General features: G+C 44.1%; 2 protein-coding genes across 5 annotated transcripts; one reads left to right on the forward strand and one right to left on the reverse strand.

The window, feature by feature from the left end:
- Positions 1-4: 4 nt before the first annotated feature.
- strada (STE20 related adaptor alpha) lies at positions 5-8895 on the forward strand. 4 transcript variants are annotated; one of them, XM_076751815.1, is made up of 13 exons: positions 5-168; positions 1185-1250; positions 1737-1794; positions 4354-4382; positions 5754-5856; positions 5956-6077; positions 6320-6428; positions 6534-6657; positions 6827-6998; positions 7135-7239; positions 7327-7580; positions 7670-7712; positions 7876-8895. In XM_076751815.1, the coding sequence occupies exons 2-13, from the start codon at positions 1239-1241 to the stop codon at positions 8029-8031; spliced, it is 1287 nt and encodes a 428-aa protein (XP_076607930.1). In that variant the 5' UTR covers positions 5-168; positions 1185-1238; the 3' UTR covers positions 8032-8895. The 4 variants fall into 4 exon arrangements, with proteins under 4 accessions (XP_076607930.1, XP_076607931.1, XP_076607933.1 ...); XM_076751817.1 differs by lacking the exon at positions 4354-4382 and having other exon boundaries at positions 25-168; XM_076751816.1 differs by lacking the exons at positions 1737-1794; positions 4354-4382.
- Positions 8896-8911: 16 nt separating this feature from the next.
- Positions 8912-11373, reverse strand: rnf113a (ring finger protein 113A). The gene is made up of 10 exons (XM_076751819.1): positions 11226-11373; positions 10641-10720; positions 10458-10556; positions 10145-10252; positions 9916-10025; positions 9689-9795; positions 9502-9591; positions 9328-9421; positions 9146-9252; positions 8912-9061 (listed from the first exon to the last, which is right to left on the reverse strand). The coding sequence occupies exons 1-10, from the start codon at positions 11329-11331 to the stop codon at positions 8994-8996; spliced, it is 969 nt and encodes a 322-aa protein (XP_076607934.1). The 5' UTR covers positions 11332-11373; the 3' UTR covers positions 8912-8993.
- Between the last annotated feature and the right edge of the window lie 827 nt (positions 11374-12200).

The following is a 12200-nucleotide window of genomic DNA, read 5'->3' on the forward strand; positions in this document are numbered from 1 at the left end:
CTCTGTGGGTGTGTCGTCATTGGCGTGCGACACGACGCTGAACCGAGACCGTACAGCGTACTGGAGAGAGCTGCCAAAACATCCGCTGGAGAAGATGGCTAGCTAAAGAAGTTATCCAAAAATATAATATCACGCCAACAAGGCCTTGCTGTTCCAAGCAATTTATAGGTAAGTTATTAAAACATTAACGTAACGCCATTTCTTGTTGCTAAAATAAGTCAAGCTAGCTGCTTTAGCTAACAGTAGTTTACTGTTGCTAGCCTGCGCCCTCCATCATGGCAACATTAGCAAGTCATTAGCAAGAATTGAGCTCTTCATGTGACGAATGTGCTATAAATTAGTCATTTATTTTTTCTTCGTATGATCGGATTGCTCCGTTTCCTATCGTTGGAAGTCAGCATTTCTGTGTTTGCATTGTAACATTATTCAAGCATGAATGTTTCTTGTTTTCAACCTTTAAAATCAGTATGAAAAGTATCATCACTTAAGCCAGCACTAACGACTGAGAGGTCCTCTGGCTGTAGACTTTAAATTACAAGATTTAATAATCTCTTCTATAAGTAACAACTTGCATGCATACTATGCATTAGGAAAGACACGTTAATCTGCTTTCTATGTGCCTACGCTCATTTCATACAGTAACGTTATCGTCTAAGCTGTCAAAATATTATGTATTTTCTACAGATGTGTGCTAATGTGCTGCTTTTTCTTGGAGTGCAAATATAGATTATAATCTGCAGTCAAGTACAGCAATCTATTTACTTTCTGAGGACGCCGAGGACATTTGGAGCAAACACACAGATTCTGTTATTATTATTTTTCCACTCTACAATTCCGAGTGTGGAGTCAGTGCATGATAGACTGACTACTTATATGCTCAAAGATTATGTCAAGTTTTCAAACTGTCTATACTAAAAGAATGTTGCCTCTGGCAGGTAATAGTACACCAGACCGCATATCAGGTTTTGCCATCGAACAGAAGATTTAGAGTCCAACAGGCTTGACTGAACAGGTCGTGAGAGTTTCGGCCTGCAAGTCAAATTTCAGAAAAATATCTTGTAATAAAGTTAAATTAATTCAAATAAGGAGCATGATAGACAAACTGCACCTGACTCTTGTCCCCAGCAGGAGGAGACCAAGCTGAGACGTTCTCTCCCTCACAGTTTTTTCACGTGTCTTCACAGGTATATCCTGGCCGTGTTTTCAGCATTTCATATGTAACACAAGAAAGAGGATCCATGTCTTTTCTTGTAAGTGTTTGCCTGGTGCCTCCTGTTTTAGACATAGGTTTATAAGGCCAATGAAATCTAATGCAAGCTTTAGGGTTAAATTTCCAGTACTCAAATGTTTTTCTTTGGTCCAGAAAAAGTCTTAATCCCTGTCAGAGAATCGGCCTGTGATCACATCTGTGACAGCTTTCAATGCAAGCAGCAAGTAACTATTTTTATCATGACAGGACAATAATGCAGTTATATTTATAAAGTTCTTTCAAAGACCAGTTTGCAGAGTCACCCAGCACTGCCTGCAGACAAAAAAAGGCTGCGTGAAATCGGCTTTTTGTAAATTGTCTGTCTCTTCTACACAAGTGACAAAACTACTACAGCTGCAAAGTCATCCTGAACCATCTTTATTCAGCTGCTTTAAGTGTGTTTGTGTTTCTGTGGAGCATTTTCTTATCCTTGCTTGCATTTTCTCCCTTTCTTCCATGTCTGTCATTAACCCTCTGTGTCTGTCAGCGCTGGGTATCTGAGAAATTGAGTGTGGAGAGCCTGCGAGATTTGGAGTTATTTGGAGGTGAGACCCGAGGCGAACCGAGATACAACAAAAGGGTTCAGTATTCCCAAAGCACTGCTTACACGTTAGGCCCCTCATCAGCGCAAACAGAAAACAGCATTCTGTTGGATTTGAAGCTTTGCTCTTAGTGGCTGCTTTGCTCGGCTTCTCAGGTGTTATCCTTGAATTACAATTATGAAAGTTTTCCATCCAGTCAATCAGTCGTCTGTACTCTTCTTAGCTGTTACCGTCTCGTTGTTTCTGTTTGCTACGATAATTTATCAGAGGATGGTACAAACAAAATCCTTCTTTAAGTAATGTCTCATGTGGGCTTGTCACGTAAAATGTCTGTGCCATTTGATTTAATGCTTCTTGTGAATGTGTCTTATCTTGCGCATAAAAAGGTGGCACACTTGTTTTTGGCTGTCAAGTATTTTCTTTTGCCTTTATACCTGAATTTGACCACATTTGCTTTGAATTCAGTCAGAACTTCTGGCACATCAGATATAGATACAACAAAGTATAGAAATCAGTGTGGTGTCGAGCTTTAAGATAGTTGAGCTTGAGGCAGGATGCGCTAGTTTTCAAGCTTTATTGCTGCACTCATGCTATGATGAAATTACTATCATATGAGCTGATAGCTGGGAAAACCTTAGTATCAGTGGTAGTTATGAATGGGAGCTGGGCTGGTGCATTTCCTACGTAATGTCATTAAATTTTACAATTCTAGCCATCCAAGGATCGTCCAAATCAACAGCTGAATGTACGTCACAATAATACAACTCATTTTACCAACACAAACTATAGAAAATAAGCACAACAGGATGAGAACAAGTCGTTTAATTGAATTCTCTTGGTGAAGAACATTTGCCAACTTTATTATTCGTGACTGCAACTTAAAGCCTACAGAAACTTTTGCCAGTTGTGATGAGGAAGTTCCTGGTCTTGCTGGGTTCACGGCTTTTTGTTACAGCAACATTACGTTTCACATGCAGCATTCGGTTAATTTAATTAGTGACTGAAGGAAGCGGAGTGTTATCAGCTGGCTGCAGGAGCCACGGTTTCAGTTAATCAGACCACAGAGAGTTTGATATGTTAAAGTCTGCCCAGCAGCAGCAGAGCATTTTTGTTCAAACCAGGATGTCAGACTTGCACACTCACACTGAATTTATCTCAGTCCTGCACTTCCAACTCATTCACACATGTCAGATGAGTCATTCTGTGTTGAAATAGTGCAAAACTGGGGGGTTATTAGAGGCCGAGACTGTCACTCATTTCAGGGCCGGTAGCTTTTCATTTTTCTTCCTGCAGTGTGTGCAGAATATTTTTGTCACAGTAGAAAATAAGAGTGAATAAATGTAACGTTGGCAGTGGTTTAGAGATGTGTTGGGGAACAGTTATATTGGAGATTAGTGTATATTGGCAGCTCGGAACAAATCTACACCTCTACACTCCTACGATCGACAGAGTAGGTCTGTTAAATGTTTCACTGTGTGGTGGAGCCAAGGACCACCAGAGCTGCACTGCACACAGAAAAACAGAAAATGGCTGACATCAGAGCTGAAACTGGGATACTTCCTGTTTTAGTTGTGGGCTTCAGCGTTGCTCTCTAGGAGGGTTTGAGGTGAAGTGTCTTTTTCGTTCTCACAGTTCTTGAATTTGGTTCTCATTCACTTTTTGCCACGTAGCTTTTCGCAGTAGTCTGTGAACTGAACCACCCACCTTCCGCTCATGAAGCTGTGCACTGCTGCACAGCTGATTCGATCGGTTCAATTTTCATAGAAGTAAACAAACAGTTATGTCGATCTTGGTCAACACTTGTCAAATTTGAGTCCTGAGAAAGTACTTTTTCACAAAACAAGGCTGGAACTTTTGAACTACTGTCTGCTGATTTCTTTCCAAAATGCCTTACAAGCCAGAGGCTGCATTGATCAGCCCTGGCTGGTTCCAGTATGGGTGTCAGTAATTCGTTTATCCTTTTGAGTTCATTAATAAACACTATCATTTTTGGCACATTGTTGAAGCTTTTGTGTATTATGGAAAGGTTCTGGGGTGGGATTATGCTTTCTTTCTTTGCAAGCTTCGCCTCATTTTCATTTTCTCGCGGGCAGATCATCACTTCATGCTGCATGTTTGCTCAGGTGTATCATTTCTGTTTTGGCTGCGCTGCGTTCCCATTGCCTTACATGACATCTGGGAAGAACCTGCAGGCTTTAGGTAGATTGTTTTTAAATTTTTCATTTGCTTTGGCAAGGAAATATTCAGTGTTTTATGCAGATATGAGCACTCTGCTGGGGTAATTTTTACATTTCAGTTTAATCATATTCTCACAATTTAACATGGAAACAGTCTGTATTGATAATGATGCGTCACTTTGTCTGTGGTCACCTGAAAGACTGCTGCTTCAGACAAATCCTCTCAGCCAGCTAAGGCCATCTGTCAAACTCTGCAGCCTGCTGCAAACTCCCACTGCCAGATGCTGCACTTCCCAGTTCAAGAGCTGCTCTAAACACAGATCCTTCTCTTGTTTTGTGTGTGTGTACATGTCTTTGTGTCATTGATGTGGTTTTTCTACCCCAGAGCAAGCTCAGGGACTCTCTCACAGGAAAGTAAGTGTGGTACTCCTGTCACTGCATTATCATCCCCCATCTGCCTTGTGCGTGCATGCGTGTGTGTGTGTGTGCGCACACAGAATTATATTAGAGGAATCCACAAACCCCCCCGAGGCTTTTATGCATGCATGAGTGTGTAGTTCATGACACACGCCGCCCATGCTCGTAGCTCAGGAGACCTCACCTCATTCACCAGGGCTTCTGTTGGGGAAGGCGGGGAAACAGTAGCGTGTCAGTCAAGCTTTTGTCCTCTAAAACAGAGCGAACGGTCCTGTCTGAGTCCTCAGTGTGCTGCTAACATGCTGCGCTCCAGGTAGCTGCTCCGTTGTGGGTTTTGGTGTCACCTCACTAAAAGTCAGATTGTTGGTGTGAGTGTTTGCGTTTCGACACTGCTTGTCTGTGCTGACGGCCTGCTGCTGATGGTGAACTGACGGTGTCGCACTGAGATGCCCACTGTGTGTCCCCGCTGTAGATGGACGGAGCTCCCTGTGTTCAGCTTAAGCAATGCATGGCAACCTCTTCTGAATCTGATCACATGTGTACAGCAGCCTGTGTGATTAGATCAACACGCACAGACGTTCCCTTAACTGAGGGCTGCTGTAGCATGTCTGACTTTGCCGTCATGTCAGTTTTAATGTACAGTCTGTGAAGCTTCACGTCCGGAGAACAGACCAGGCATGGATCGACTTTCAGAGGCGTGTGTGCACCTCTGATCTGGATCTTGAAGTCACTTCTCTCCACCAGGATACAAATGCGTCCAAGGAAGTGCACCACTCTCATTTTGAATGTGCGTCACCATGAAAACAGTCCAGATATTCATACAGCTTGCCGTCATTTGCCTCCACGGCTTTCTCCCGCAGTCTGTCCATTTCCATCGTTTGAATGGCGATAAACTGATGGAATTCAGGAGTCCTCACTGCCAAGAATATTAATTCTTCTCCACATATTTTTGTGATGCACAAGTCTAGACACAGGAAGGCAAGGGCTGTGTGTAGGCCAGACTGTGATTCTGTATTTAATGTTCTGTTTACAGGGCTGTTATTAGAGAAGCAGTAGTTAATCAATCAATATCCAATTATTATGGTTTCCCAAATATTGATACAGTTTAAATTTCTCAGGCCATAAAAACAACAAATGCAGTTTAAGAGACGTGGATTTCTTATTATTTTTTTTTTTCTTTAGCTAGTTCCAGGGGTCTTGATAACGCACCTCCCCCTGTCCTTTGGTGGTCTTCTAACAGCTCTCACACATTAGACCCTCCCTCCGGTAGTCACTCACAAGCTCTTTAACACAGTCCTGCTCTGTAGGACGTGAAGTCAGTGTCACAAGCCGTCTTCATTCGCTCTGTTTCCTCCCATCTGCCTCCAGGCCCATGAGGACAGCCAGGAGAGTCTGACCTCCCTCCCACGGCAGGACACCATGGGCAGCTTCCTCCCTGACAGCAGCTCCTATGAGCTACTCACTGTTATTGGTATGTAGAGGCACAACACGGATATTCAGATACCAAAGACTGGAGGATACTTGCGTAACGGTGACATGAACAGTTCTAAAAATGAAGTGTGTTTTTTAGGTCGGGGCTTGGACGACTTGATGACAGTGAACTTGGCTCGATACAGACCCACTGGGGAGCACGTAGCCATCCGACGGATTGACTTGGAGTCATGCACTAATGACATGGTTACCTACCTGCAGGTCTGCATCAGCACCTGACTCAGCTCCTCTGCAGTCTTTGCCTCTCTCTCGTTAGTCGTTAAATTCCTTCTTTCATCTCGCTGCTTCGTCGGGGATACTTGCGTAACGCTTGTGTCTGTGTTCTGATTAACTTTCCTGTCTTTACTGCTCACCTTCGTATCTCTAATTAGAGTCAGAGTCATCTTGTCTGCCTGTTTCTTCTTGACAAAATAAAAAGTCATTTCTTTTCCTCTACCTTCCAGGGCGAACTACATGTGTCAAAGTTGTTTCACCACCCCAGTATTTTACCCTACAAGAGTGTCTTTATAGCTGAAAATGAGCTGTGGGTCATCACCCCCTTCATGGCTTATGGTAAGAAATACACTTAATCTCAATGCGTTTTATTATAGTATGTTACCAGTTTACAAGAGGACAGCTTCCTCATCAGGATTATCTGTGTGTGTGATGGTCTTTCAGGCTCAGCCAGAGATCTGATCTGCACACATTTCACTGACGGTATGAGTGAGCTGACCATCGCGTACATTTTGCTGGGCATGCTCAAAGCTCTAGAATACATCCACCACATGGGATACGTGCACCGGTAAGACACACGTCTGCACTGGGTTTGACTTCATGTGTCTCTTTCTCTGGTTAACTTAAATAGTTAAGTTTGATGCAGGCTGACCAGGACTAACATGCCAATCAAACCTTTCTTGTTAATACAGGTCAGTGTGACATTCAGGGTCTGAACTGTCTTTGTTTATGTGCAGGAGTGTGAAGGCCAGCCACGTGTTGATCTCAGCAGACGGACAGGTCTGCATGTCAGGTCTACGGAGCATCTTCAGTCTGATCCGTCATGGCCAGAGGGCCAGAGTAGTTCACGACTTCCCCCAGTACAGCGTCAAGGTGCTGCCCTGGCTCAGCCCTGAGGTGCTGCAGCAGGTACAGTCCAGCATTCCTCCATGAACAGGCATTATATGATACTGTGATGATACCGTCCCTGATTTATCTGCTAAATTACAAGGAGCTACATGAGAAATTGTGATAATTGATTGCAAATCTGGATTTATTTTCTCAGAACCTGCAGGGCTACGACTCTCGGTCAGACATCTACAGTCTCGGCATCACAGCCTGTGAGCTGGCAAATGGACATGTGCCCTTCAAAGACATGCCAGCCACACAGGTGAGAGGTTGACGCTGATGAAAGTAAGCTGTTTCCCTGAAATCAAAGGTAAACGTAACACTCTCCATATCCCCTTGGCGTCCACAGATGCTGCTGGAGAAGCTGAATGGGACGGTGCCGTGTTTGCTGGACACCACCACCATCCCACCAGAGGAGCTGTCGCTGAAACCGTCTCGCTCCGGCGCCGACTCCGGGATCTGCGAGGGTCCAGGAGCCGGAGGTGTTCGGCACTCCAACGGAGAGCCGTCCTCTTCATCAGCAGGACACCCCTACAACCGGACGTTCTCCCCACTCTTCCACGCCTTTGTCGAGCTGTGTCTACAGCGGGACCCAGAGAAGAGGTCGGCCTCTCTCCCTGTATGTTTGAATACTGCGTAGATCATGTTTGAACTTTGAAGACGTTAACTGTTTTCCCTTTGCTCTCCTTCAGACCGTCTGCCACCACTCTCGTAGGCCATCCCTTCTTTAAACAGGTGTGTGAAATACCTGATTGTTGCTGTTTTATTATTTGTGACTGTGGCCCTTTTACCTCTTACTTTGCAAAAAGCCTCAGTTTATTAGCTAGAAACATGTCTTTTTCTCCACCATTCGCTTTACTTACTGTCTTCCACATGTTATTTTTTTGCCCCCTCTCAGATCAAACGCCGGCCCTCGGAGGCGCTGCCTGAGCTGCTGCGGCCCGTGTCGCCCATCACCAGCTACGAGAGCTCCCAGGTGCAGGACTCTCCCTCCGGACTGGCCAGTCTGGAGTCGGGCCTCAGCCACCTGGAAGTGGACGACTGGGACTTCTGACAGCGGAGGACTCGGTGGGGAGACACTTGTAGGAGACTGACGGGAAACTCTCTGAGCGTTCGGGATGACATTTGTTTTTGTAACGGTCCCCTTGTACATAATTCACATCTCAAACTAAAAAGAGTTGCTGTTCTCAGACAGAGGTTAAAAGCCAGCAGCCATCTTGCCTCTTTTTGATGTCTCTCGCACGCTTTGGTTCTCTAGATATGCACAGACTCTTGCACTGCACTGATGGCCTCTCACTCTCTTTACTTCTCACACTCACACCTGTTTACAGATTGTATTCACATGACGAGCCCCCCGGAGCCGAAACCTCTGTCCTCACGCTGAGGTTTCAGAGGAGGGTTTGTGGATTTTAGATGCAGCTGAAAGATTCTCATGAAACGAATCAGTGGGAAGCTGCTACTGAATATTCACAGGGGACACTCTACCTCTTGTTTGAACACGGCCGCTTGACGTGGCCCATCTGCTCAGCGGGACCACCGGTCCTCACAGCTCACTCAGCCCTCTCTACACCAGATGGGAGGTCTCAACTTTTGTCCCGAGGGTCAACTGAATGAACAGCATGTATACACGTTTCTTAGCTCTCTGCCTGTGTTGCGGCGTACACGACACCTCATGCTTCACACGTCACTTTTGTTGCACAGAGGTTAAGCATTAACATCTGTTTAGTTTAACCCTCAGAGCTTAGAAGTGTGTTTCCTTGAGCTTACTCTGGGTGTGATGTTACTTCTGTGAATGTTACATTGGTGCTTGTTTTGTCTGCTTGTACATTCGAAAGTGAGGGCAAAGCGAAGTGTTGCAAATGTCAAACTTGACTTTTAACAATAAATATTGTTCACTTTGATGTTTTAACTCGATGGCGCCACACAGCCCGAAGGTTATCTTTGAAAAAAAGACATTTTATTACAAATTTACACGGACAAACACGTAAAGGGAGGGTTGCGAAGGTTGAGATGCTGCTAATCTTCCTCGTCTGATGGCGGCTGGTCTGTTGCAGCTTGATGTTTCTCCATCTTGGCGATCACCTCTGGAATAAAGGGAAAATGTTAGAAGACATGATTGAAGGGAATAATTATAATTAATTAATCTCAAAGGGTCTTAACCTGCTTACCTTTAGCGGGGTTGAAGACACCGTTGGTTTGAGTGTTGCACACATAGCAACGCTTGGACTTGCGGTAGTGCTGAAGAGCGCAGGCCTCACAAAAATAGTGTTTACACCTGGGAGACATGTGACTGGTGAACACATGGCAGCTGCTAATAAACAAAGCTCCGCACAGAGGAAAAGCTGCTTACTTTGTGACGATGGGATTCTTGAAGGACTCCCTGCAGATGAAGCACTTAAAGGGCAAATCCTCATCGTCGCTGCTCACCTCGTAGTTCTCATCGTCTAGATGAAAGCACAGTATTGTTCAGGAAATGCTGGTGCAGGCACGTGAAACTGGCATGAAATCCTCCCCCTGAACTCACCGTTGGCTCCATATCTGCCCTCTTCCAGTTCCCTCTCGATCTGCCAGCCGTGTTTGTAGTCTGATCGGTCGTGAAGGAACTTGCAGCTGTCTGAAGGCAGGAGAGAAGAGCCAATGGTCCACGTGTTAGAAAGTTGTGCTTATTCAACAAACGACTGATATTTTAATGGTACCAATCTCACACCCACCTCCAAATCCACAGAAACCAGTCTCCTTATAGTCTTTGCAGATGTCCGGCTGGTAGTCCCACCTGACTGTGGCTCTCAGGTGTTCGGGGGCCCGGATTGGTCCTTTTCTGTTTAAAAGGTTTAAAAAAAAAAAAAAAAAGTGTATACACCAGCAATAACTGATTACATATGAACACTCACAGGTGTTCTTACGAAACATGATGAAGATGTCTCACATTTGTCCTCACCTGACCATGCCAGAGGAGGCATTGCCCATCGTCGTGTCTTTTGGCTTGATGAACTTCTGGTAGTTGTTGATGCCGCGGTAGATTTTATCGTCCTCTTTACCCGTCAGCTCCTGTTGAGTAAGTTAGTCCATTAATTATCAAAAAAATGAGTTGCCATCTGTCCTGGTGATAAAATACATTGTAATATACTTTTTGCAAAAATGTGACATGGAGAATAAGAGGAATCTACCTCTTGGATTTTCTGACTCCTCTCAAAGATGGCCTGAGCGTCCTTGTCTCTCTCTGTGTCCAGCTCATATGTAGCAGTTGCACCCATGTCCTCAGGTCCCTCTGGTTTCTTGTGTGGGGCGAGATTGAGAGAACAGCAAAGCCAGAAGACACAAAGGACTGAATCATCAGAGCTCAGAGACACGTGGATGCTGATGGAGAACATTTTACAGCTAGTGAGCAGCTGAGGGCTTTACTCATTATCACCTTCACGGCAGGAGACTTAAACCACTGCACTTTATGGTGCCCGCCACTAAAAATGAAAGTCGACTTACTGCTGACCGTGTGGACTTGTAGGCAACAGTGATCTTCTTGTCGTCCTTTTCACCCTCACTCTCACTGGAAGATACAGCGTCTCTCTCCACTTTCTTGGTCTACAGAGACAAAACGAGGGTCAGGCCTACTTCACCATTAAACTCAACGTGACTGACGCTAAAATATTATTATTGTTATGGTACCTTTTGAATCATTGGGTTGATTCGACTGTCTTTCTTTTGTCTTCTGACCACACAGCTCTGGTCCTCATCACTGTTGGCATCTGGAAAAAAAGAGGACATCTAATGTATTGTTTTTAAGGTAGGAGTGCGGTTCTCCATCAATGGTGAAAGCACTAACGTTATACAGCTACCATTCAAGCCCACGGGCGGTGATGGCTGACACTAGATCTACAATGTCTGTATTATTAAGCTGTCAGGCGACATCTCTTTAGAGTGCACAAGCATGTCGTACCGCTCCAAATTACGAGGGAGCTGAAACGCAGCACGAACCACTGAGCTGTTTGTAATAGTAACGAACATTTTCGCAACGCGACCACAGTTTACAGCCGTTTTCATCTTTCCGTCGTTCGTAAAGCGTTTGGCTCTTTTCAGGTAAATGTCGGTGTCATTATTCAGGAATACAGTAAAACACAAACACTTGCCAGTGACTGCGAGCTAACTTGTGCATCACATTTCAGGACCGTTGACAGAACCACAGCGTCACCAGCACAGACGATTCCCATCACGAAAAACACTGGAAACATTAGCTAAGTACGCGATTACTACCTTTATCGCTGTCGCTCCCTTTTCTCTTTCGTCCTGAGAATTTCTTGGTAGATTTTTTGAATAAGAAAGTGCAAGGGCCCGCTTTTGGCTCCTCAGAGTCCGCCATCTTCCCTTCAGTGTATAAATACCCGCTGACCCCACAGCGCCCTCTAGTGTCTCGGAGTCTTTCATATGCGAGCTTGGTTATCGCTACTGCCCGTAATGAATTTACTTTAAAACCAAAAACATTTTCTAAATATTAATACAATAAACAAACAAACGTACCTTTTCTCGAAGGAGACACACATAGTATATGATGCCTTCACCACTCACGGAAATATGAGAATTGTATTGTGTCCATAAATAGACTGTGGGGTCCATGAGGGACTGTGGTGTAGAGTTTAATGTTGTATTGTTTTTCCTGTCAACATGTTTTACGTTTAATTAAGTTAATTTTCTTTTGGGAATAAGAAATCAATCAATCAATGAGGTGTCCATTTATCTTTTAAAATCGATTGAAGTCTGCTGGGGTATCAGACAAAAATCTACAAATACAGGCCAACCAAATAAACGAACGATCTTTAATAAAGATTAATTGATTAATAAAGATCTGACCAAGCATCAGCACGTGTGTGCTTCACTTTAATCAGAAAAGTGACTGTTTTTTGTGGTTTTCTGTCGCGACGATTACTGGGGATGTATTAAAAATATCCACATCAAATGAAGAGAAGTCTGAAATTGGGAACTTTATTTGTTGTTCTTGAATTTTGAATATATTTTCATAACAAAAAAAATAAAAATATCATACGGCCATCAACAGCAGGTCGAAGCAAAACCACGTGTGCATAAAAATGAATTACTTTGGAAAAGAACTGAATATTAACAAGGTTGTAGATGGTGTTTTGTTTCGACATCTTGAAGTTATTTAGTACGAGTGCAAAAAAAAAACACGTGAAGGCATCATTTCCACTGGTCTCTCAGCTGTGCCAAACGCAT

The sequence above is a fragment of the Chaetodon auriga genome, chromosome 16, assembly GCF_051107435.1.
Source record: "Chaetodon auriga isolate fChaAug3 chromosome 16, fChaAug3.hap1, whole genome shotgun sequence".
Classification (NCBI taxonomy): domain Eukaryota; kingdom Metazoa; phylum Chordata; class Actinopteri; order Chaetodontiformes; family Chaetodontidae; genus Chaetodon; species Chaetodon auriga.